At 51.9% G+C, this 24509-nt stretch overlaps 1 protein-coding gene across 1 annotated transcript in view; it reads right to left on the bottom strand.

Annotated features, from left to right (window-relative positions):
• Nucleotides 1–24509, bottom strand: part of Cfap77 (cilia and flagella associated protein 77) — a 126419-nt gene that overhangs the window by 13621 nt on the left and 88289 nt on the right. The window contains exons 4-5 of the mRNA XM_051166563.1: nucleotides 16103–16208; nucleotides 12558–12659 (exon numbers count right to left, since the gene is read on the bottom strand). Coding sequence (XP_051022520.1) covers nucleotides 12558–12659; nucleotides 16103–16208 — 208 coding nt within the window. The remainder of the gene's footprint in view (nucleotides 1–12557; nucleotides 12660–16102; nucleotides 16209–24509) is intronic.

Below are 24509 nucleotides of genomic sequence, written 5' to 3'. Positions count from 1 at the left end.
GGTAGCTTCAGGTCACCTGGCCCTGGGACAGTCAATGTGCATGTGGGACTCAACTCTCCACTGCAGGGTGGAACATAATGATTCAGGAGGCAGGGAAGTCTGCAGGGCCTGGCAAAGGCACAGCTGTAGACTCCCCAAGCCGTGTTCGGTGCCAGAATAAAATCAGCACCAATACACGCCTCCATAATTATCTTAAATGGGCCTTCATTTGTTTGCTTTTGGAGAACAGGGCTTCTCTGTGTAGCCTTGGCTGTCCTGGACTCGCTCTGTAGACCAAGCTGGCCTCGAACTCACAAAGATCCGTCCGCCTCTGCCTCTCTGGTGCTGGGACTAAAAGCAGGTGCCACCACTGCCAGCTTCAGATGAGCTATTTTGAAAAATGGATCTTCCTTTGTAACTGTTACAGTCTCGAACAGGCTTTGGAGCAGGGGTGGGAAAGCTGTGCCTGTCTATACCCTTGTGAGAAAGATGGGGTTCCCCTGAGGAGATCTTGAGTGCAGCCCCTAAAACACCCCAAGCCTCAGAGTGGTCATTCCATTCAGCATCTGCCTCCACCATGGCTTCCTTCCACGGGGAACCCCAGGACCATCCATCATCTCGGCCTCCCAAAGAAGAATGTCACACTGGAAGATGCCACGATGGCTCGGCTCGGGGGAGGGTAAGTGTGACATACAGGGAGACCCCTTTTCTGTCCCCATTTCTGTCCCCACCTCAAGTCTCCCATCTAACACGCGTGTGCACACACACACTAGCACACATGCTTGCACACACACACACCCTGGGATGCAAATGATAACCACCCACCCATCACTGTGAAGCTTGACAGAAAATAATGAGAAACACTAAATCTTTTATAAGGTCAACACTCGCCTTAGCAGAGCAGCTGTCAAACAAGAAAAGAATTTAGCGCCGGAGCCACGAAACTTCCATCGGCTCATTAAACCCAACAGGGCCCGGGCCTGGCGTGGCGGAGGAGACGAGGGGCCTTCCGTTTTGTGTCAGTAATTTGCGGTGGAGGAGGCAGAAGAAACAGCCAGCGCCAAAGGGGCCTGGGGGGCGACTGGGGAATCGTTAGCGCGCCAGGATCGGCCGCAGCTCCTAATTGGAAGCATTGGGCATTATCAACCGAGGATTTGCCTCAGCTCCCTGACAGCTCGTGGGCCCAAAATGATCGCCCACTTGTCAGCGTAAAAGACCATTAAAAACAAACCGTTTTGATTTAATTGGAGGCGGTGCACTGTGGGACCAGGTGAGGAGGCTCGGAAGTCGGCTCACCCGGGCTGTGCCCCTTCTCCCTCGGCAAGCTGGGTCAGGCCCAGGTACGAAGGTGGTGTGTGTGTGTGTGTGTGTGTGTGTGTGTGTGTGTGTGTGTGTGTGTGTGCAGACTTTTCGTCTTTCAAAAACTGTCTGAGAAAGGAGTGGGAGACAGAGAGAACTTCAGAGCAGCAAGGAGGTCTCTTTTCAATGGGCCTGTCAATAAACACAGTGACAAGCCAAGCTGCTGAGAGGGGTCCCTTCTTTTCAGAGGCTGCATGATGGGGCTCCTTTGGCTCTATTCTTATTCTTTTTGGGGGAAGTATCCCCAAGCCTCCATCCCCAAGGAGTTCAGCCAACCAACAAGCAGTGGGATATCCCAGTGGGTACCCCAGGTTCAGCTGTAGCTTGCCCACCCCTTCAGAATATCAGAACACAGAAGGTCATGTTTGCTTCTCTTCAGTGGCCAGCAAGGCTTTCTTTCTCTGTCAGCTCAAGAGAGCTAGAGTGCTAGGAGAGGAGATACCCCAAAAGAGACCTTTCTGAGGACCTTCTCTCTGTAAGCGGACAACTCCCGGGACCTAGGTTGCCTCAGCAACATCCCCTTGGGAAAGATCATGGTGTGCTAAGGACATCTGGTCAACAAGCCTACCTGTCCCTGTAAACAGCCACTTAGAGAAATGCTGCCTAAGCACCTGTTGGCATCTCTGACCAACGAAGGTACCTCCCAGCACACCAAGGACCTGTCAGGACGGGATCTGTGGGTGGAGTCACCCAGGGGCAAGGGCTAGGGGTGCGGTGCGTGGACTCTCAGAACTGTTCACACCGCAGGTACTTGATAAATACTAACTGGCTCTTGACAGATCTTGGAGAGTAGAGGGAATTAATCCCCCTCCTTCTCACAAAGCAGTGATCCTGTTTGTTGCTTATAGCGCTTTGACAAGATAACATGTGTGCAGGCTCAGGCAGCGCTGGAGAGGTGTGCTAGGGAGAGCCGGGGAGCCTTCCCAGACACCACTGCTCATTTTGATGAAGGATCAAATGGGAGGAGACACTGGATCCCTGGTGAGCTGCAAACTCCAGGACTCCAAATTTTGCCGCTGAATTTGGTCAATGGGGATTCCTTAATTACTTTCTCTGGAAGTTTCCCTGGAAGTGCTTATCTGAGCGCATGGTTCCTCGGTTGACAGGGTCTTTGATTTTTGTGCTCGATTGTAAATTAAGTCCTTTGCTGTCCTCATTCAAATGGCGCCCCCCTGTACCTAATTGGGTATTCATATAGGCTGCGGAGCGGCTCCTACAATGCTGTTAGAGCAGCCAGGGCCACACTCAGATGTTCAGTGTCTCAGCCTGCAAGTGTGGGCCTTGATAATGCTGCATCTCTTAGTGATCAGGAAGGCATTCTTCTGGTGCCTTTGAAGAAGAACAGAACTTTCTCGTGGGCAATGATTCGAACCATGTCAAGTCACAAGGACAAATATCAAAGCAAAGTGTCCTCAGCTACCTAGGAAGAAAAATGTCAACACCGTGTTCTGAACATGTCCTGGGAGAAGGCATGAGGCTGCCACGGGCCTTGGGGGTAACTCTACCATAAGTGTATTCAGTAGACATTTAATGAACAGTTGCTATATAAACAAAAAGACGGACGATGGGTGCATGGATACATGGACAAATGGATGGAAAGATGAGTGGATGGAAATATGGATGGAAAATGAATCCATGGTTGAATGGATGCCTGGATTCATGCATACAGGGATGGATGGATGGATGGATGGATGGATGGATGGACGGATGGATTAGGAACTTGTAGTGAGACAAGAGAACCTTTAGAAGTTCATCTGCTTTGCTCAATTTAAATTCTAAGTGCAAGAGGCATTCCATTTTTTCTGGTATCTGTCCCCTGTCCCCTTCCAGGTGATTTGAAGGTGCACAGTGGGTCGCACGTGAGGGAAATAGGATCTTCTAGGGTTGTGTAAAGCTGATCCAGCCCAGAGTGAAATTCAGATTTTCTGGGCCCCTGGGAGAACATTTTCTAACTCTTGTTCGGGGTCAGCTATGCGGGGCACAAAGGCGCACACACGGCTTCAGGTCAACCACACTTTCCCACAACAGGAAGGACAGTACCAGCATATCGTGGGTGGAATGTAGGTGCCGAGGCAGACAGAGCTGACTTCCTGCCCTGGCCCTGTCACATGTCAGCCTTGTGACCAGGAGCCTCCGTTTCTCACAAAGTCAAGAGTCTCATGATCCATCCATCCTGTGGGGTAGCCGTCAAATTCATGACTTGGGACCTGACACCAGGCACTGGCATTCAAGGCAGGGTCGCTGCTACTATTGTTACTATGATGTGATGCACAAATCCAGCTGAGCCTCTCCTGAGCACTCCTCAGCAGAAGTTCTCCCCACAGTGAATGCGACAGGGGGCATCTGACGAGCATCTTCAACCCATAGCTGTGCTCGGAACTGTATAAAAGAACAGTTCAAAGTGACAAAATTGTGGCAGGGGCCAAAGGTAGAGAAGACGTCGATGAAGGCCAGAGGTCACAGTCTGGGTGGGTGTGTCCCTATTGTTACAAGCCAGGGCTATACTTTTCCACACTCAGAGCTCTGCCCCCCAAGAACAGTCAAGAACCTGGCAGCTGTGGAAAAGTAAGTGCCTTGGGAAAATTGCAAAGCTGTCATGTTCAAGGGGAGCCAGGGATTCAGGGGGCTTCAGAAGCCAGAAATATAACCAGGAAGTGGGAGGCAGAAGGAGACAGATTTGCACTGAACCTGAGAAAGAAGTTGCCAAGGACTGATGGGTCCCTACTAGTCACAGTGAAACACCCATGGGGTGGCATTGGAGGCAGGGCCGCTGGGAGGCGATTAGGGTTAGATGAGGTCATGACCAGGAGCACCAAATGATGACACGGGTGGCCATCTAAGGACTCCCTTCCCCGTACATCTCTATTTCCTTACCCCTAGCCATATTTCTTATATTTAGGCACAGCAAGAAGGTGCCTTCATCTGAACCTGCCTACAGTGCAGATTGGATTTCTAGCTTCCAATACCAGAGGGCCCAGCCTGGGGTGTTCTGTAATAGCAGTCCCAAGCAGGCTGGTCCAGCCTTGGGTACTCTGTGATAGCAGTCCCAAGCAGGCTGGTCCAGCCTTGGGTACTTTGTGATAGCAGTCCCGAGCAGGTAGGTCTAGCCTGGGGTGGTCTGTGATAGCAGCCCCAAGCAGGCTGGTCCAACCTGGGGTATTCTGTGATAGTATCCCAGAGCAGACTGGTCCTTAGGGCCCATTGCCAGCAGGCCTGGTTCCCATTGCAGAGCTCACCTTGCTGCGTAACACACCTATGGACACTCACCCACACCCACTCTAGTAAAAACGCATAGCTCAAACTACCAAGCAGTGGTGGCTGACCTTGACCCAGGGTGCTTCCTTGTCTAGCATCTGCTGGTTCAGGTCCCAGAATCTTTGTTTGAGCCCAGGTATAGCTCAGTGCTGGAGAATAGCTTACCCATGGGAGAAGATGCCAAAGCCTGACACAGACTAGACCTACGTAGACCAGACGCTGTGCTCCTGTGTGAGCATCCTCTGGCAGTGAGGGCGGCAGCCATGGGGCAAGTTGGACTATGGCCAGCTTGGGGCTCTCTTAGCCTGCAAATTTAGCCATTTTACCACAGTTGGTCTGCTTATGGCATCCTGAGTCTCGCATCGATGGCCTCTTTCCTCCTTAGCCTCAGGGCCAAACTGCAATTTAAAAGATGTCAGTGGTTTTTTGTTTTTTGTTTTTTGTTTTTTAAATCAAAGTCGAATGGCTTTCAGGGCAGCAGGAAGTATGGTTTTACAGCAAGGGCTTAAATCAGCAAAGCAGGGCTGGCCGCGACCCTCTGGACACCCATCAAAGCCTTGCTGCTGAGTGCCTTCCCTCCCCACCTCTCCCCTCCCCAGGCCCCACAGTTAGCACCGCTGACCCCTGACCTCAGCTTCAGGCCCTCAGCTCTCATCAGCTCTTCCGGAGCCTGACCCTGGAGGCTGTCTGCCCTAGCCCACGTCTCTGCTGGGTACCTCCTTGGCTATTAACCTGGCGTGTGACTGTAAGCCTGTGAGGCCTGGGTTGCCCATCACCAAGGTAGGGGGCTCTTTCTTCATGCCACTGGGTTCCTGAGAGATTGTCATGTTATGCAACAATACACAGAGGTACCCAGGCTGTGTACCCGAAAGATCTCAAGCATGGGTGGCACAAGCGTCATCGCATCCCTCTGTGATGGTCATCATCACTGTTGCTTTTTCCCACTCTGTTTCCACCCACAAGGTTTTGGTTGAACTACACAGAGTTGTTTGCGTTGCCCTAACCATTTCCCAGGATGCTTTGAGTGGAGCAAGGGAGGAGGCCACAGTGTCCCCTTCCTCCCCAGGTTGTTCTCTGAGGCCCTTGTGGGTGTATCTTCTTCTCCATAGGAAGCCAGGGAAGGTGTGCTTGCCCTTGTAACAACTGCATACATTTCACCTGCTCATCCTCAAACACAGGATTTAAGCCACTAAATCACAGAATGCCATCTGCTAGAACCCACCACGGGTGCCACGCAGTTTTAGGGACCATTTCACCAGTCACTTTGATGCTGGCTGACAGGAGGTGACAAGAGGGACGCGGAGGAAGACATTCCAGAAAGGGCAGGCTCCTCCCTCGGTCATGGGGTCCTACTTAGCTTAGGGGAAGGTTTTAGTCCCATGTAGATGAGCTAAAAGAAGAGTTGAGAAACTCAAAGTCTCCCTCATTCCCAAAATTCAGCCTGAAATTCTCACTGTCTTTGCAGGTTAGAAATCTGCATTTGGGCTACAGAAGAAGCTCAGCTCTCCTGGCACAGATGAAGCCATGTGGTCAAGCCCCAACACTGCATAAAGCAAGCATGGTGGGTGGGGCAAAGCTACAATCCCAGGCCTCCGAAGATGGGGGGGGGGGGGACCAGGGGGCAGGAGGGGCTAGAGAGACAGCTCAGCAGTTAAGAGCACTTCCTGTTCTTGGAGGAAGCCCGAGTTCAGTTCTCAGTACCCATATCTGCTTCACACCTGCCTGTAATTCTAGCTGCAGAAAATGTGATGTGTTTAGTCGCCACAGATACCTGTGCTCACGTGTACACACATAAGCACGCACATATACATAAAATTAAAAATAAGCATTGGAGGCCAGCCTCGGCCACATAGTGAGTTCGAGGCCAGCCTGGGATGCATGAGTCCCTCTTCTTATGAAAAGAAGAAAATGAGAAGAAAAACATATCATAATGTTAAATAAGTTATCTGTATGCTTGGTTTTCTTTTCTTTTCTTTTTTCCTGAGATAGGTCTTACTTTGTAGCTCTCTGGCTGTCCTGGAACTCACTATGCAGACCAGGCTGGCCTTGAACCCACAGAGAATCACCTGCCTCTGCTTCCTGAGTGCCGGGTCCGAGGAGTGCACCACCACACCCAGCTTCTGGTTTTCAACATAATATTTTCAAACTCAGTAGGGGAGGAGAGCCTTCTGGGTTAAGCTGAAAATCCCCAGGAGCTGGCGGGATTCAGGGGGTTGGGCCCTCACGTGGCGGGGCTAGGCCTGTGGGATGCCAGCCTCAGCCCGCCCTTGTGTTGTTTTCTCCAACCCCGTGGTCCGCAGACCCTCCCCCAGCCCCCCCTCCCCGCCAAACTTCTCTACTGTTCCGGGTATCTGGCAAGCACCCCCTCCTCTGTCTGCTGCAGCCCAGCTCTGTCCTTCTTTCCTGTCTCCTCAGCTGTTTGTGACCCCCCCCCAGCAGGAAACCCCAGAAGGCGTCAGGTTACATAAGTCCCTGCTCAGTCCCCGCCCAGGCAACTCTTCTGCATGGCTCTGTTTATAACAGGGGCAGCAGCACCTGGCTTCCAAGTCACTCTCTTTTCTCCTCACTCCACATGTGAACGTCCCCTTCCTACACTCGGTGCCCTTCCGGGCGACAACAGATGATCCTTACTCCAACTTGAGAGTGGTGGGACCCTTAAAATACACCAGTGTGAGGCTCAGGGCAGGGCTGTGGATCTGGCTTCAGGCTTCCCTGCTTGGATCTGGGAAATGGGATTCTGGGATGGGACCTCCACTGGCAGGAGTGTTAAGTTCTTTGAAGAGGTGGAGGTAGTCCGGGGCACTAGGTTGGAGACCTCTGGGGCTTAACAGAGAGTTAACTTTGCAGCCAGCTATGATTTGTACGGGAGCTTAAAGGTGGCAGAGAAAATCCTTTCCTTCCATTCAGCTGCGTCTCCTAATCGGCTGCTTCTCCGGGTGGCCCTGCTTGGCTGACTGCAGATACGTTTTCTTCCCTCGGTCTCTGACTCTCGTAAAGGAGCCAGAGGCCCAGGAGACCCGAGGCAGGGTTAGTCTTCCACAGAAAGAGGAGGCTGATCCCAGCGTCCAGAGCACAGGAGCTTGTAAATCAAACTGTTAGCTTAATGGCTTGGGCCATTATTCTAAAGCAGTGGGGCTGAACCCAAAAGCCAAATGAAAATATAGTCAATTTGTTCTTACTTTAGTGACTGAAAGACTATGTAATGTTGGTGGGGATCGGCACTGCAGACAAGCAAGGGCTAGCAAGGAGGACGGAGTGTGTGACAGAGATGGAGCTGGGATGTGCTTGAGCAAGGTCCACTTTCTGTATGTGTTGTGTGGTGTAGGTGTGTATGTGTGATGCGTGTGGTAAGTCTGTGTGTGTGATGCGTGTGGTAAGTATGTGATGTGTGTGGTGTGTGTGTGGTGTGCGTGTGTTGTATGTGGTAAGTGTGTGATGTGTGTGTGGTGTGTGGTGTGTGTGTGTGTGTGTGGTGTGTGGTGTGTGTGTGTGTGTGTGTGTGTGTGTGTGTGTGTGTGTGTGATGTGTGGCCAAAGTCATTCTGGCTTGCTCACCATCATGTTCTCAGATTAGAGAATAGGGCTGGCATGGAGGTGTGCAAGGAGAGCACGTATGAGCATAAACAAGCTGGTAGGTGAGTGGGTGGGTGGACAATCACCTCTGTCCTCGGGGCACGCATGGCTGGCTTACTGTGAGCCAGGAGCCCCGCTGAACTCTGCACAAATGTGTCCTGCCAGAGAACATCATTAGCGCATCTTACAGAAAAGGATGTAAGCCTTAGACAGGTGACGCTATCTGACAGAGCAAGGTACCCTCACCATTTGATTGCCTGATGCTGGAGGCTCTCTTGTTTGTTTATTTATTTGTGGGTTTTCGAGACAGGGTCTCCCTATGTAGCCTTGGCTGTCCTGGACTTGCTTTGTAGACCAAGCTGGCCTTGAACTCACAGCGATCCACCTGCCTCTGCCTCCCGAGTGCTGGGATTAAAGGCGTGCACCACAACGCCCGGCTTGGAGGCTCTCTTGAACACACAGACACCATACCAGGCCATTCCCACCTCCCTGCCCCTGGCCTCTCTCCCCTCTGTAGTCCCCAGCACACACCACAGACAGAACAAGAATCTCAATGCCCCCGGGGAGCAGAGAGGGTCAACCCTAAAGGGTGGGAGCTGATGACTCCCAGGCCTGACCCTACTCTCTCATTTTTGGATGTAGAGATTGGGGCTCCAAACTCCTAGCGTCTCAACTGGCCCCTCACATTGTGAACATCCTGCCTGCAAGGCTCCACAGCAGCTGCTGGGAAGCCCTCTAGCCTGCACTGTCAATCGCAGGACACAGACAGACCAGAGAGAAGTCACTACAGGGGTGCACCACTGTCTTCCTTGGCTTCTCTCTTCTCATGCCGAAGACTAGGGGTCTTCCCGGGTCCCCTCCTGGCTGGCTGAGAGAGAGCAGAAAGCCGCCTGTCTGACACGGTGACCCAGCCACGGGGTGGACGCCCCACCCTGCCTGCTGTTTTTCCATGTGAAGGGTGTTTAATTATTTCTGACAGAGTTCAGCCTCGACATCTGTTCGTGAGCAGGGAGGGTCCATTTAGGTTATCCATCACCGTGACAGGTTCAACTTTTTTGGAAGTGCATTTTCCCATCATAATGGGGCCGGGGTGGGGGAGGCAGATCAACAATGACATGTGACCCAGACAAAGACCCTCCCGGGGCTTCCTGTACTGTGAACCGACAGCAGCCTGCCCTAGCCCGGGTGTGCCTTCTGAGCACAGCCCCTGCCTGCGTTGGTGGCAAGGTTGGGGCGTCTGTGTGGTTTGGAGGGTCTCATTGCGTCTGTGGGATGCTGTGAAAAATCTTCGGTCATTCTGGACTGGTTATCCATTCATTTCAGGGGTTACTCACCGCCACCACATCTGTGCCAGGCACCCCTGAGCCTTGAGGGGATGGCTAGGGCCTTGAAGCCTGGTTCTTGTGGATTTACACATTACTGAGGAAGATGAAAGACTGTTTAGTTAACCACCTGACTGCAAAGTTGCTAAGCTCTTCAAAGGGAAGCAGAGAGGCCCAAGGCACCCCTAGGTGCCGAGGAAGGATCTGATAGGGCTGCTTTGGAGACAGGGAGGGGTCTCAGGAACCCTGAGATTAAGGCAGCTCTATCCTCAGCATCCACGCGGGGGGCACTGGTACCTACAAATTGTGCTTATCCAACACTTAGTTGTCCTGCATGCTCAGTCAGTATTGCTGTCAGCCCACGTCCTATAACGGCAGTTCTCAGGGGTCTGAGGGTCTCTGCGGGGCAGATAATGCTCCTGAGCAGTCCCGCTTAAAGAACCTGGCACATATGTTATGTTCCAGAGCCCATGTAATGGGTGACTGGACACGAACTTGCAGGATTCCAGGGGCATCCTTGGGAGACATACAGGAAAGGCTTGGGCTTGCCCCTGGCCCTCTGTCTAAGGTACCTAGTGTTAGGATTCACACCCAGATCAGCGGCTGAGGTGCCTATTTAACCAAAGCAGACCTGGCCTCCAGGTTCTCCCAGCATCGCTCAATCCCTACCTGAACTTTCCAGCCCAAGGGCTGGGCTTCCTCTCTATAATCCAGACATTTTGGTTTTCTCTCCTCTCTCTCCAGGTACACGTTTTTTTCTCTCTGCCCCTGCTTTTCTGTCTCTCTCTGCATGGTGACTTCCCTGGTCCCGTTCCTTGGGACTGGTGAGCCTGTCCTAGAGCTGCCCCAAATAAAACTGTCTTTATACTGTAGTTTGGCTTGTGTTGGCTCATGTTGTGGGCGGAGAATACCTATCACCTAGCCAGTTAGCATCATGGGCAACACAGGCACTATGCAAGGTTCCAGGCTAGCCCCTCTAGGGAGGCTGGGGAAGCACTGGACCCACTTCTGTTGCACCATGAACCCCAATATTGTGTTGTTTACTGGAAAACCCTTTTTTTAGTTGTGGTGTGGCTCAGTCTTAGCACAGGCCTTTAACCCAAGAGCTTTCTGCTTGAATTAAATAAAGTCAACCATAGGTCAAGAGGTGGAGCAAGCAGCCAATTGACAGGAAATGAACATAGGATTATTAAGAAAAAAACCAGAGAGAGGAAGAGGAAGTGAGGAGGACAAATAGAGAAGCACACAGGAAGTGGAAGGGAGGGTCTTTGGCTGAGGAAGAGGGTCAGCTGGGTGCTTTCTCTGCCTCTCTGAACTAGTAGGCTTTCACCCCAGCATCTGGCTCCCGAGTCTTTATTGGTAAAATAGAACGATTGAGATTTGGTTAAAAACAACACACTCCACCTGCAAGGCAGGGTCGGGATGTTTGTTTGGAGGATAAAATGCCATTTCTCTACTCCACATTAGCCACACATGACGCGTGCCACCAGACAGGGTTGTCATTGCTCGGTAACTTCTAACAATACCTCAGAAGTCCTAGTGTGTAGCAGAACTCCTCAGATCCTAAGACAAACCCGGTTCTCTAGCAAACAGAGGTATGGAATTATCTCTAGTCTCAAGCTCCTGCCAGGCCACCTACTGTAAGCACAGAGGGCACCCGGAGGCTACCTTGTGCCTATGGGAGCTGGGGGTCCTGGTGCCCCTCTGGCAATGTCACCCAGATGCCCGCATGCACTTGGTCACTGGCATAATAGAAAAAAAAGGGAGGGGCCAAGGAGGAAATGAAAGAGGGAGGGGCCTAGGAGGAGATTGTGACCAACTGAATGCAAGCAGACAGATGTGTGGGACACTGAAAGAAATGGAGGAGCTGGACGGAGGTTTTGATGTTGAGACTCCGAGCTGACAGGTGCTAAAAAGTGGCAGTGTGGCGGTGACTCCCGCCACCTCCCCATCAGTGTTCGGTCATGACATTTACTGTGAGCTCAGCAGAGGCCTGGGCTGATGGGCAGCGGGGCACATGGTCACTGACATATGTGGATGGAGGCCACTTGGGCAGGACACGAGAGGCCACATCCAGCGGGGCAAAGCAGCCTTCCTGCTAAAGCTCAGCAGCTTGTTCAAGCACATTAGGCTCAGGAAGGCAGCGGCCCCTTCACTGTCTAACTCGCGGTTTCAGGCAGCACAGCCGGGCCGGCTGGCTGGGAATATTGCTCGTGCAGCTGTCTTGACAGGGCCAGGGATGTCCCTCATGACCTTCAAGGAAGACTCCTTCTGCCTGGGTTGCGGACACACAGCATATACAGCCTTTTTCTTGTCCTAGACCCAGCATCTTCAGCACATCCATTTGCTTTAGTCTACAGTGCTACCCGACTCTGCCTCGCCCCCGCCGACCCCCCCCCCCCCCCCGCCGGCTCTCCACCTAAACAGCCTCTGCTTCTGGGTGGCCAGCCATCCCAGCTCTGTGCTGAGATGGCCTGAGCTCTCCCAAGACTCCGCCTTTTCCCAGCATTCTCCATGTTTCCGGTCTATAAAACAGGTCAGTATCAGTAGGTCGCCCATGGGTGTGTATCAGCCGAGGGCTGATGGGATGGCTCAGTGGGTAAAACGCTTGCTGCCCAAGCTTGAGGACCTGAGTTCAGATCCCCAGAGCCCACATGAAGTGAGGTGCCATAGCCTGCCTCTGCAGTCCCAGTGTACCTATAGTGAGATGGGAAGTGGAGACAGGAAAATGCCCAGAAGTTTGGGCCAGCTAGCGTTCCGTACAACAACAAACACGAGAGTCCACCTGGCTTCGGGTGAAAGACACGAGTGACATGCAAAGTTGTCTTCGTAGTAGACATCTGCACTCACATACACACACATGTATGCACACTACCCCACCCCCATCACACGCACACACAAATCTCTGATGAGCTAAGTGGGCTCAGAACCCAGATGGAGGAAGGGTTCCCAGATGTCAGTCACAGCTTACTGCTGTGTCCTGAGCATCAGGGGGCAGAAGATCACAGAATTCTGAGACAAGTAGGCATCAGCTAGCTCAGAAAGGGGGCAAAAGTGGGGGGACACTGACCTTCTGGAAGTGAGGCAGGTGCCAGAGAGCATCCAGCTTCACGGGTGGCTTGTACTTCCTCAGCTGGCTGCTCCTTGTCTCATACAATTTCCCCAGGATCACCTGCGGGCCAGAAAGGAGGCGGTGAGACACACACCCTGCTACCCGGAGGCCTGGGAATCACCATGGAAACAGCCCCTCTGCACATCTCTGTGGACAAGGCTAATTGAGGAGGGAAGACCCTCACTGAATGCGAGTGTTACTGGCGCACAGCCTGGGGTCCTGGACCAACAGCAAAAGAAAGAGAGCTGAGCAGAGGCATTCATCTGTCCCTGCTTCCTGACTGGGGCAATGTAACTCTGTCTCCATGCCTCCTCCGCCATGACGTATCTTCAAATGGTGAGGCAAAAGAAATCCTCCCCTCTTTATGCCACGTTGTCATGCGTGTCATAGCAACAATACAATTAACACACCAGGGCAATGACCGTGGAGCTCTGGGGCAGGGGCTGGGATTGCTGGGTGACACCCTTGAGGGTCACTTTGCTCCAGGCTCTGTGGCCCTTTCACAGCACCGCCCCACTGGCCCTACCCCTGGTAACAATCTAGGGTTGCCTTGGTTTCTGGTTTGACCCTAGGGTAGCAGCTGTGAGGGAGCCGCCCTTACACCCACCTCCTACCCTAGAGCTAACTAACACAGCTCCTGAGGCTCACAGGGAACCCTGGCATCTGTGTGACTCAAAGGGTGTCACTGTGCCATGGAGCAGGTCACAATGATGGCCTGTTCAGGAGGAGGAAGGAAGGGGGGCGTCTTGGGGGAGAGGGAACTTGAACACAGCCAGAGTCTGGGAGGTCTCTAGTGGGTTTCAAAGGTGTAGGGGGGGCATTTCTTCTGAACCCGAGATCAGTGCCCACCAACAGGTACCAGCAGGTCTATAACCAGTCCTGTAGTTCATGAAGTCTGTTCAGGACTCAGGTGTGTCCCCTCCAAACTCAGAGGGTGCAGCCCTAACCTTTGTGTGAGTGGGTGGAGATGAGGCTCATCAGGGGTAATTGGGCTTAAATGGAGTCAAGTGTGGGTTCAAGCCAACACAACGACATCCCTTAGGACACGGGGTGGGCAATAAGTCCCAGCATGCCAGGACTCAGTGGGAGGTATCCACCTGCAGCCAAGAGCGAGACCTCAGCAGAAATCAGCCCTGTAGATCCCTTGATCTTGGAGTTAGAGAGCTGGGAGATGTTGGAGCCATTCCTGCAGTGGTGAAGTGGGGGCTGGGGTGGCACAGGTACCCATTGGGTTCCCGCCTTTCTAGGAGGGCCTCCTCAGCCTGCCCCTTTGCTCCTTTGCTGACTTGATTCCAATAGACTTTGTTGTGGCAGTTCCCCAGGGACAGGCCACAGGGTAGGCTGGGGGTTGAACCTTCGTCGGCCTACTTCTGAATTCTACAGGTTCCTTTAAATGCTCTGGGCACCATCTCTAGTCTATGAGCCCAAGCTGTAAACAATGGCCTTTCCCCTGTTCCTAGAACTCTTCCAACTGTTTTAGCCCAAAAGTGCAGAGCCCTGGGACCTGGACTAAGGTGCCCTAGGTAGAAGCAAACGTCTGTGAGCACTAGAGAACTGGAGGGAAGGTAAACAGGCTTTGTCTCGGTACCGTTGTATGAACAAGCTGTACTGCTAATATGTCTGTAAGTAACTTCCAAGCCCTTAGGCTTGGCCTATGGCCTAGACTCTGCCTTCTAGAATAAGGTTGAGACTCTGTCAGGGAAGAGGGATTGTCTAGTCAGAGGTGGCCAAGCTGAGCTCAGGAATGCAACAGACACAGCCTTGTGGCCTTTCCAAAGCTGCATTTCCCTGACAAGAAGGTGTACCAGTGCTAGGCGTGGTGGTGCACGCCTTTAATCCCAGCACTTGGGAGGCAGAGGCAGGTGGATCTCTATAAGTTCGAGGCCAGCCTGGTCTACAAAAGTGAGTCCAACGCTGTCTCAAAAAACCAAAAACCAAAAACAAACAAACAAACAAAAAAAAGAAGCATGGTTCTTGTAGGGGGATGCTCATGGGTGCTTTGGTCAGAGTAGCCAGACCAAAGTCACTACTCATTGCATGGCTGTCACCAAGAACTTCAGTAGGGTCACTGTTGTCCAAGGGCCAGGGTCCCCCCCAGCAGCACACAGGCTTATGGCAGAAAGAGGCAGGCCTCTGGGATAAGGGTGGTTTGGCTTTAAAAACAGATCATCTTTTCAAGCTCGGTAAGTTGAGACCAGCTCAGACAGGGCCTCAGGACCTGGCAGCTTCACAGGCATATGAGACAACACAGAACGTGGCTGGGGAAGACAGTTCAGTGGGTAAAGCGTTGCCAGGCAAGTGTGAGGACGTGAGTTCAGATCCCAGTACTGACATAAAAGGCTGGGTGTGATGGCACGTGTCCGTAACCTCAGCTCTCAGGGGTTGAGGCAGACAGAACCCGGGACTTGCTTGGGCAGACAGTCTATGAACCAGTGGGCTCCAGGTTTAGTGAGAGACTCTGTCCCCCCCAAAAAAGTGAGAGTGATTGAGGAAGACACTCAGTGTTGACCTCTGGCCTCTACATGTGTGTGTGTGTGTGTGTGTGTGTGTGTGTGTGTACACCTGAGTGTACGTGTATGCACACATGCGTGCGCCGGAGGTGCTTGGTTCTTCTACAGCTGCCATAACGGGTCATTGTTATCCCACCAGACATGGGAGCTAAGACCCGAGCTCCGGTCCTCTGGAAAAGCAATGTGTGCTCTGCGTTAGGCTGGTTTGGTTTTGCTCTGCGTTCATGTAAGAGCTTTCCCACAGCCCATGCTGGCCTCAGACGATGGCAGGCGAGGCTGACCTTCTTCTCCTGATCCTTCTGCCTCTACCTCTCAGGAGCTGGCACGATGAGTGCGTGACCCCACCCCTGGCTTGCTGCTTCTACTTCCGGTGAAATCTAAAAAGCACGGGATCTGATGTGGCAGTCACAGGTCTGGGGCAACTGAGGCGGTACCACAAACCCTCTCGAAGTCTCAAGTTTGGAATGTTTTAAAGGAGGAGCCTTTGGGTGCTTTAAAATGGACAGCACAGCATAAAGAAATGTAGGAGTGCTTTTTCTGGTAAAATTTCACTCCATGCCATTGCTAACGACACACATCAGTAGCAACCAGGGAGGGGGGAGGGGGTATGTGGGGTGCAGCTCCCACTTCTCTGTGCTGAGATGGCTTCTCTACCTTATCCCACCAGCCAGCATGGGGCACACGTCTGTCTAGGCTGGTGGACGTGAGGCCTAGTTACCTCTGTAGGCAGTCAGGCGGAAGTTCAGGGAATGGTCTCCGTGTGAGAGTCAATGTGACAGGGTCCTCATCCCAGCTCGGAGGTGATAGGGCCTGCTGCCTGGCACCTAGTTATCTTTTACACAATCCAGGACCATCACTGAGACCGGTCCTGATCTGACTCTTGCTGCAGGAAGATGGACTCGAATCCCTGCTCCTGCCCAGCCGCACACACTTAGGCCAACTCTTCTCCCCCCGCCCAAAACTTCAGCCCCTCAGAAGCGAGGGCAAGGCTACCTTCTGTTTCTTTTCCAGTTTGATGGCGTGCTGAGTGGCTTTCTGTTCCTGTACCCACAGCTGCTGGTACCGGTGTTGTAACAGGTCAAAGAAGGGTGTTGACGGCCTGTGGAGAGGAGGCCACACAGAGCCTGAGGCCTGGGTGAGACCTGGGCACCACCCAATTACAGAACAGACACTTCCCTCTCCGTGGGGCACAGGCCTCACCATCACCAGGTGCAGACCAAATCACCCTCCCCAGGGCCAGGAAAGGGTCCCTGTGGCACCTAGAAACCCCAGAGAATCAGGTCCCATGTACAAACCACTTGGCCAACATGGGGAGCTTCCATGAGGTAACCGGATGGACAGAGAGTCTGTCCTTGAACTGACGCCGGATTGGGATCATAGGCTCCTCAGAACCCTTTCTGTTGTGTCTTACCCACCCTAGGCTCTGCCCTCAGTCTGCTGAGGCTAGTCTTGGAAAAGACTCCCATGAAGCAGGTGTTCCACCCACCAGTGTCTAATTCCTCCCCCCCCCGGGGGGGGATGCTCAGGGTCTTCCTTCAAGCCTGGGTGTCTGATTGCCCTGGCCTAGCTTGGCAAGAACACTTCCAAGTTGCATGGGCATTATGCTCCCACCCTTGGGGTCTGTTCTCATTCAAGTTCTGTCCCTGCCCTGGAGACTTTGCTCCGCATCTGTCAGTCCCACTGGCCTGGGGCACTAATCTTGGCTTTGTACGAGGACCCAAGGACCTGTCTCTTTCTGACACAGCACTAGATGTCTTTACCGCTTGCAGCTTGGAACCCTGAGTCAGTACTGAGCTGTCTGCAGCTACTATCCTGCGTCATCTTAGTGAGGCGGAGGAGAGATGCTCCCAGAGCAGTGCGGGGCAGTACTCCAAGGGAGATCAGTTGAGCCGCAAGGCTCAGAGTTAATGTAAATTTAAGTCCTTCTGAGAAAACAAACAAACAAACAAACAAAAATTCTCCCGGGTTAGGGCTGAGTGCTAAACAACTTGGAAGACAGTGTGTGTAGATGGACAGTGGCCATGTACAAAGGAGCATCCTGATACCCATGTGCAGTAGCTGCTCAGGAGGCAGGACTGTTGCTGGTACCACCTAGCTAGGAAGCCAACCCTGCCTACAGTCACCAGACATGAAGCCATCCCACTGCCTACAGTCACAGACAGGAAGCCATCCCACTGCCCACAGTCACCAGACAGGAAGCCATCCCACTGCCCACAGTCACCAGACAGGAAGCCACCCCACTGCCTACAGCCACCAGACAGGAAGCCATCCCATTGCCTACAGGCACCAGACAGGAAGCCGTCACACTGCCTACAAAAAACAACGTAGACATCTGAGGAATGACACCACAGGTGACCTCTAACGCCCACAGTCGGCCCCTGACTTCAACATGCGTTCACATACACGCACACCTCCCTACACACAAACAGGACGGGCAAACGTGAAAACAACTTTTTTTTGATTATTGTGAAAGTGTGTAAGTTCTGACCACATAGGCCTGCATTCCCAGTTGATGTAATTGACTGGCACTGAGTCCCAGCTGCCTGTTAGCCCTGCTCTCAGCTTTCCCTGCTGCTCTGGCACAGGCCCCTTCAATGAATAAGACAGCCAGACAACCAGAGTTAGTCTGGATCCTAAATATCCACCCACTCCCCCCAGCCTCGCCCCCAGCCTGTTGCACCTTCACATAAAGATGAGAGGACCTGGAGAATCAGCCAAAGATGGATTCTATCTGAGCTGAGGTCCAAGGCTTTGATTCGCACAGACAGACAGTGGCTCTTTGTTCCTGCCTCCCGTACCCCTGTGGCGGCTTTTATTACTTAATTATTACACGCCCCATGCCTCTGAGCAACCTAATTTATAGCTGTGTTTCTAAGGACACTGTGTGCGTAATCTGGAAATATCTACCCCAAGAGGCTGCTGCCAGAGACCAGCCATCTTCCCAGTGCTTTGCTGTATCCATCACCTCGCGCCAGCTCTTCGGCCCTCCCCCAGCCTGGATGACCCACTCAGCATCCTGCTCTGGCCAGCCCACCAATTCTTATTCTCTGGGAAGAGATGGTGGGGGCTGAGCCAAGGGGAACCTATGATACAGTGAGTTATGGCAGGCAGCCTTGGCCTAGGTCCTCCATGGCCACCCACAAGCTAGCTAGTTTCTGTTCTGGCTCATTAACGTGGATAAACAGGTGCAGAGGCTGGCCTGGGGTGGAGAAAACTCAGGCCATAAATTGGATGTTTTCACCCATGCGCTGACTCCACTTTCTGAGCTAAGCCTGGACTCGTAGCCGTGGTCCACTAGGCTCAGCTCCCTCTTCAACTCCTGGCATTCACTCTACCCTGCATGGCTTTCCTAAAGTTCCAGACCTTTCCTTTCAGGTGGCGTTCTCCTTGCCAGCATGTGTATGTACATGCACGCAACCCCCCCCCCCCATTTGTAGCTCTCCCTTGCATATCACCTCAACTGTGGGGTTGCCTCCTTCAAGGGCTGGTTCCCAGCTACCCCACCCTAAGCAGCCTTGCCCTGGTGTCCTCTCACCTAGCACAAGCCTACTGTGAACTAACAGGGCTCCACCCTGGATAGTGGAAAGATCTGCCAGGAATGAAGACACAAGTTCAATCCCATTGAAACATGCTTTAAAAAAGACAGAGAGGGGCTGGAGAGATGGCTCAGTGGTTAAGAGCACTGCCTGCTCTTCCAAAGGACCTGGGTTGATTCCCAGCACCCACATGGCAGTTCACAACTGTCTGTAACTCCAAGATCTGACACCCACACACCAATGTACACAAATTTAAATTAAATAAATATTTTAAAGGGGGGGGGTTGGGCGGTGGTGGTGCATGCCTTTAATTCCAGCACTCAGGAGGCAGAGGCAGTTGGATCTCTGTGATTTTGAGGCCAGCCTCGTCTACAGATCGAGTTCCAGGACAGCCAGGGCTACAGAGAGAAACCCTGTCTCAAAAAAAAGAAAAAAAAAAAAAAAAAAAAAAAACAAACAAAGAAAAAAGTGGTGCACACTCTTAATCCCAACACTCAAGGGGCTGGAAACAGGTCTGAGGCTGATGGCCAGCCAGCCTCTCCAGGCCAGTGAGAGCCCTTGTCTAAAAAAACAAGATGGACAGCACCCGAGGAGTGACAGCTGAGGCTAAGCTCTGTCTTCCACATGCAAGTGCACTCACATACCTGCATATACACATGCACACGCACAGGTGTGTGCACACGCACATGTACATGCACAAATGAAAATGTAGAGGCAGAAAGAATGGAAGAAAGTGGGGAAAGAGATCTTCCCCCCTCCCCTCCCCCTCCTTTTTTTTTTTCGAGACAGGGTTTCTCTGTGTAGCCCTGGCTGTCCTGGACTCGCTTTGTAGCCCAGGTTGACCTCGAACTCTCATGATCCGCCTGCCTCTGCCTCCTGAGTGCTGGGATTAGAGGCTTGTGCCACCATGCCTAGTGGGAAAAGAGATCTTAAGCAAACTTTTGACAGATTAAGTTTGCTCAGTCCAAACCAGGTTACGTGCATTATTGTAAGGTATGGGGGCTTAAACTGGTGGAATTTGCCTTCAGGGAGGATGGCAGCCTCCCTCATGGGTGAAAAAGTGCCAGATACTGAGCATCTTAGACAGAGCGACTAACAAAACAAGACTCCAGGTGGCTATCAGTTTAAATATAAAACAAACACTGTCAGCCCCACAGGAGAAAAACCTTTGAGATTTAGAACTAGGTAAAGACTATTTGTTCCCTTAGGATTTTGAGATAGGGTCTCATGTGGAAAGGCTAGCCTCAGACTCATTCTACAACTGAGGATGACATTGAGGGTCTGGTTGTCTGGCTTCTATCTCTCAAGTGCCTGGTACGCCTGTGAAGGCATGAGGCATCATGGTGGGTTTAAGCAAAGCTGGGGCATCAAAGCCAGGGCTCCCTGCATGTTGGGCAAGCTCTCTTCTTACTGAGCCGTATTCCCAGAACTCCCCTGGTTTTTCACCTTTCCAGGAGGCATTGTTAGGAGCCAGTTTCCTATTTTCTTCCCCCTTCACTATAGCCTACTTAGTTGTTTGCTTATAGTTTTGTTTTGGTTTGAGTTCAGCTTTTTAGCGTAGGGCTTTCTGTCTCCAACATGAAATATTTTGCCACAGGCTGAAGCCCCTTCGGTAACAATTACCACTGCCCTTCCTGCACCTCTCTTTTGAGGAGCCAGAGGGGTTCACACAGAAAAGCTTAATTATTTAGCCTCACTAAATGTGCACAGGAAAGGGCGAGACTGGGGCAGCTGATGCCCAGAAAGGTCAAACGGCTTGCCCAGGGTCACACAGCACACACGAGCAGCGAAGCCTGGACTCCCAGCCGTCCGGCTACAGACACCACAGCCCAATAAGTTCTAATCAGCGCTCACGAACGGCAGTAGTTAAGAATGACTTAGACTGGTGGGCCAGCTATATCTGGAGGCCAAGTCCAGGGAGTCTGGCTATTCACCTAGGAGACCCCAGACACTGACTCCTGGTTCTCTGCCCACCCCATGCAGGAGCTGAGGTTTTAAGGGAGATTCCCAGATGTTCCCAGCTGCTTGTACACTTGTGGCTTCCTGCTGTTCTCAAGACAGAGTCACTGGCCACCTCTCAGCTGACCCCTGTTTTCCTGATCCCCAAGGGTTCCCTGATTGTCACCTGCCTTCCCCCCTCCCCAGTCTCTTGTCCCTTGTTTGGCACTCCTAGCCCCAGGCTACCCAGAGCTGTCTTCATGGTCTGTACACTGCACAGGGTGGCTTGAAGCCATTTACAATGGACAAATGTCCCTGTTTCCTTCCTGCTCTGACCAGCTTTTCCAGGTCATTCTCTGGGACTCTCCAGGCTGGAGATGGAACTGTACTCTGTCCAACGGCATCCACCTTGCAGCTCACCATAGCTATGAGTTTGGCCCAAACACAAAATCCTAAACGTACCTAAAACACGAGAGTCTCATGCAGCTGAGGCTAGCCCACCATGTAGCCAATAAGGAAGGCCTTGAACTTCTGATTCTCCTGCCTCAGCTTCCCAAGTGCTGAGATTGCAGGCACACACCCGACATACCCAACGTGCCTGGCTTATGCACAGCTGGGGATTGAACCCAGGGCCTGCTGCATGCTAGGCCAGCTCTCTGTCATCCTCAGCCCCGTTGCTCATTTTTTGAGGTGTATGTTTGATTTTCTTTTTCTTTTTTTTTTAAACTGGGTTTTTGCAAATGGTTCTCCCCATGTGCAGGCTGTAGGTGGACAGCCTTGTGTGGTTTCAGATAATTCATCTAGTGTAAACAGAGGTGCCAAATATTGGACATCCTTCAATAAACACTAAGTGTCTCTGGAGGCCTTTGGCCTCTCTTTTCTTCTTCTTCTTCTTCTTCTTCTTCTTCTCTTCTTCTTCTTCTTCTTCTTCTTTCTTCTCTTCTTTTCTCTTCTTCTCTCTCTTCTTCTTCTTCTTCTTCTTCTTCTCCTCCTCTCTTCCCTCCTCCTCCTCCTCCTCCTCCTCCTCCTCCTCCCTCCTCTCTTCTTCTTTTCGAGACAGGGTTTCTCTATGTAGCCTTGGCTGTCCTAGACGCACTTTGTAGACCAGGCTGGCCTCGAACTCACAGCGATTTGCCTGCCTCTGCCTCCCAAGTGCTGGGATTAAAGTCATGCGCTACCATGCCCAGTCCCCTTTGGCCGCTCTTGAGGACAGCTACCTTGCTCACCTGCAGAGCTCAGGAAGGGCTATGGGAAAAAATGAGCCTGTCCTCAGGGAACCCTGCACACAACCCCATAACAGGGATGGCCCTGACATCCTTAGAAAGGCTGCAGGGACTCAGGGCAAGTATTGATGTCCCTCACAAGCGAAATCCTCATAACAGAGCAGAATCTTGGGGGGGGGGGGTCTCTCTACCCGTAAGCATGGCAGCTGGAGTCATGTCGGATCTTGAAAACTGTGCCCAAAAGCCATGTGGGTGGGCTATGAGATTCTGCGCCTCCGAGTGAGGCTGGAGCTCCCAAGCTCAGCAGCTGAGGCTGCAGAGATGGCAGAGGGAGGAGGGCAGGACAGACTCCGGAAGAGTAGGGTCTGTCCAGTTACCCAGATGTTTCAGGGTCTTCTGGGTGCAGAGCAAGAAGAGAAAGAGGCTGGAGGGAGGGGCATACACAGCTCCAGGAGTGGCAGGAAGAACTGAGCTAGGCCACCGCTGGGGAGGAGACTGCAAAAACAAGTTGGGGCTTCCAGAAAATGAAAATGGATATCAAGGCCTATAAATGGGTAATCCACACTGGGGCACCTGCCCTGGGCCTGCTGCTTGCTCTGCCTCTGGAGCCAGCCTGCGGACTCTCGCACAGCGTCTGCTGTGATACCGGAGCCACTGCTGAAGAGTTCTAACAAATCCTCTGCTCCAGCCCAGAAGGAACCTTCAGAGAAGTCCCTCCTGGCCCCGATGCTCCTCTCTCAGCCACACCATGTCACCATTAAGTCTAATGGCGCAAAAAAGTGAAGAATAAATGAAACAAAAATCAGCTCAGGCTCCAGGTGAGCCCTGGGAAGGTTCCGGTTCGTTCCATCAAATCTACCCTCAAAGCTTTGCAATTGATACCCAAGACCAAGGCTTGATCTCCAATGAAGGCTCAGGGTGAGCACACAAGGGAAATGGAGGGGATCATTTGCAAACGTTAGGTTGACATGGGTGCAATGTGGTGCGGGGTGGCCACAAATGAGGGCTGACAGCTCTGATTTGCCCGCCGCCTCTGTGCAAGAGCTCTGTGGATCAGAGAGGCCCTCTCACAGAAACTCATCTTCATCCGAGATGCTCATTAAAACTTTGCCGAGCCCAGAACTTGGCGGGAGCCAGGAAGTGAAGGCGCCTTCTGAGGGGCTTTAGGTACACATGTGTTGAAAGGTGTTTAAGAAGGAGATTCGGGTCTGACAAACTGGATTCGGTGCAGTGCTCCGCTCACAGCGGGCTAAAATAATTGGTCATCAGTGACTACTAATTCCGTTTAGTAGCCAGAGGCGATTTTTTTCTTCCTAGAAAATCAATGACAGCACGGAGGTCTGTTCAATGTGATCCCACTCCAGACGGGCCCCTCTTTCACACTTGACGCCTCTTCCAGTGGAGACAGCTATTTTGTTAAAATAAAATTAAAATCCGCCCCTAATATGCCGGCAGCATGCTGCTCCTGAGAAGCCAGGAGCTGTTGGTCTGCGTATCTGCACAGCCTCAAGAGGATGAAGGAGTGGACGAGGAGCCAAGTGCGGTGGCTCACACCTGTGAATCTACCTATTGGGGAGAAAGGGCACGGGGGTTAATACAAGATTGAGGCTAGCCTGATCTACATATGAAGCTTGAGGCTAGTCAACATAGCAAAATCCTGCTTCAAAAATAACTTAAAAAAGAAAAGCAGACAGTGTGCTCCATCTGTGTCTTGTGCTGTCCGTAGGCCCTGACTGGGAGCCCTGTTCTTTAGTAAGATGGAGGGTCTGATGGATTGGACCTCTCTTCTGGTTTGGATCGAAACTCAGTCCTTGATGCGGGCATGGTGATACACACCTGGTCTACAAGGCGAGTCTAGGACAGCCAAGGCTACACAGAGAAACCCTATCTCGAAAAACCAAAAAATAAAACAAAATAATTAAAAAATAAAACAATCTGGTGCTGTTGTTAGACCAGGCATGTGCTTGGTCCTTAATACTGTACCCAGGACCAGCTGCTCCATTTACTGGCAACACCATGACTTGTAGCCTGGGTCTCTCTACCTCCTTACAAGACAAATTCTCCATGTTGCTACCTATCCCAAAGCTCAAAGAACTACTTAGAGCTGAATCCACATCAATCTTCTTGATGTGTGCAGATGCTGTGTTAGTCACACGGACAGATTTGGAAACTCACAGAGATTAAGCAATCGGCTCGGCGCAGCAGAGAACTCCGTGTTTTTGGGAGGTTTGAGCTCGAAGGGCAGTCTCCATCGTCTGTTATGGTTTGAATGTATATCCAAGATTCCTGTCTTGAAAACTCAATTCCCTAGTGCCTGGACAGATGGCTCAGTGGTTAAGAGCACTGGCTGATCGTTCAGAGGGCCCAGGTTCAGTTCCCAGCATCCACATGGCAGCTCACACCTATCTGTAACTCTAGTTCCAGAGTCTGACGCCTTCACACAGACACACGTGCAGGCAAAACAGCAATGGACATAAAACTTTTAAAAAGAAGAAAAAGAAAAGGCAAAAGAAAATTTGATCCCCAAATTCACAGGTTGATTTTATATATATGTATATATATGTTTTGTTTTGTTTGTGTTTTTGTTTTTCAAGACAGGGTCTCTCCGTGAAGCCTTAGCTGTCCTGGACTTGCTTTGTAGACCAGGCTGGCCTAGAACTCACAGCAATCCACTTGCCTCTGCCTCCCAAGTGCTAGGATTAA

Source organism: Acomys russatus, chromosome 24 (assembly GCF_903995435.1).
Source record: "Acomys russatus chromosome 24, mAcoRus1.1, whole genome shotgun sequence".
Lineage (NCBI taxonomy): Eukaryota > Metazoa > Chordata > Mammalia > Rodentia > Muridae > Acomys > Acomys russatus.
Note: the sequence above shows the minus strand (reverse complement) of the source record. Positions and strands in the feature narration are given on the sequence as shown.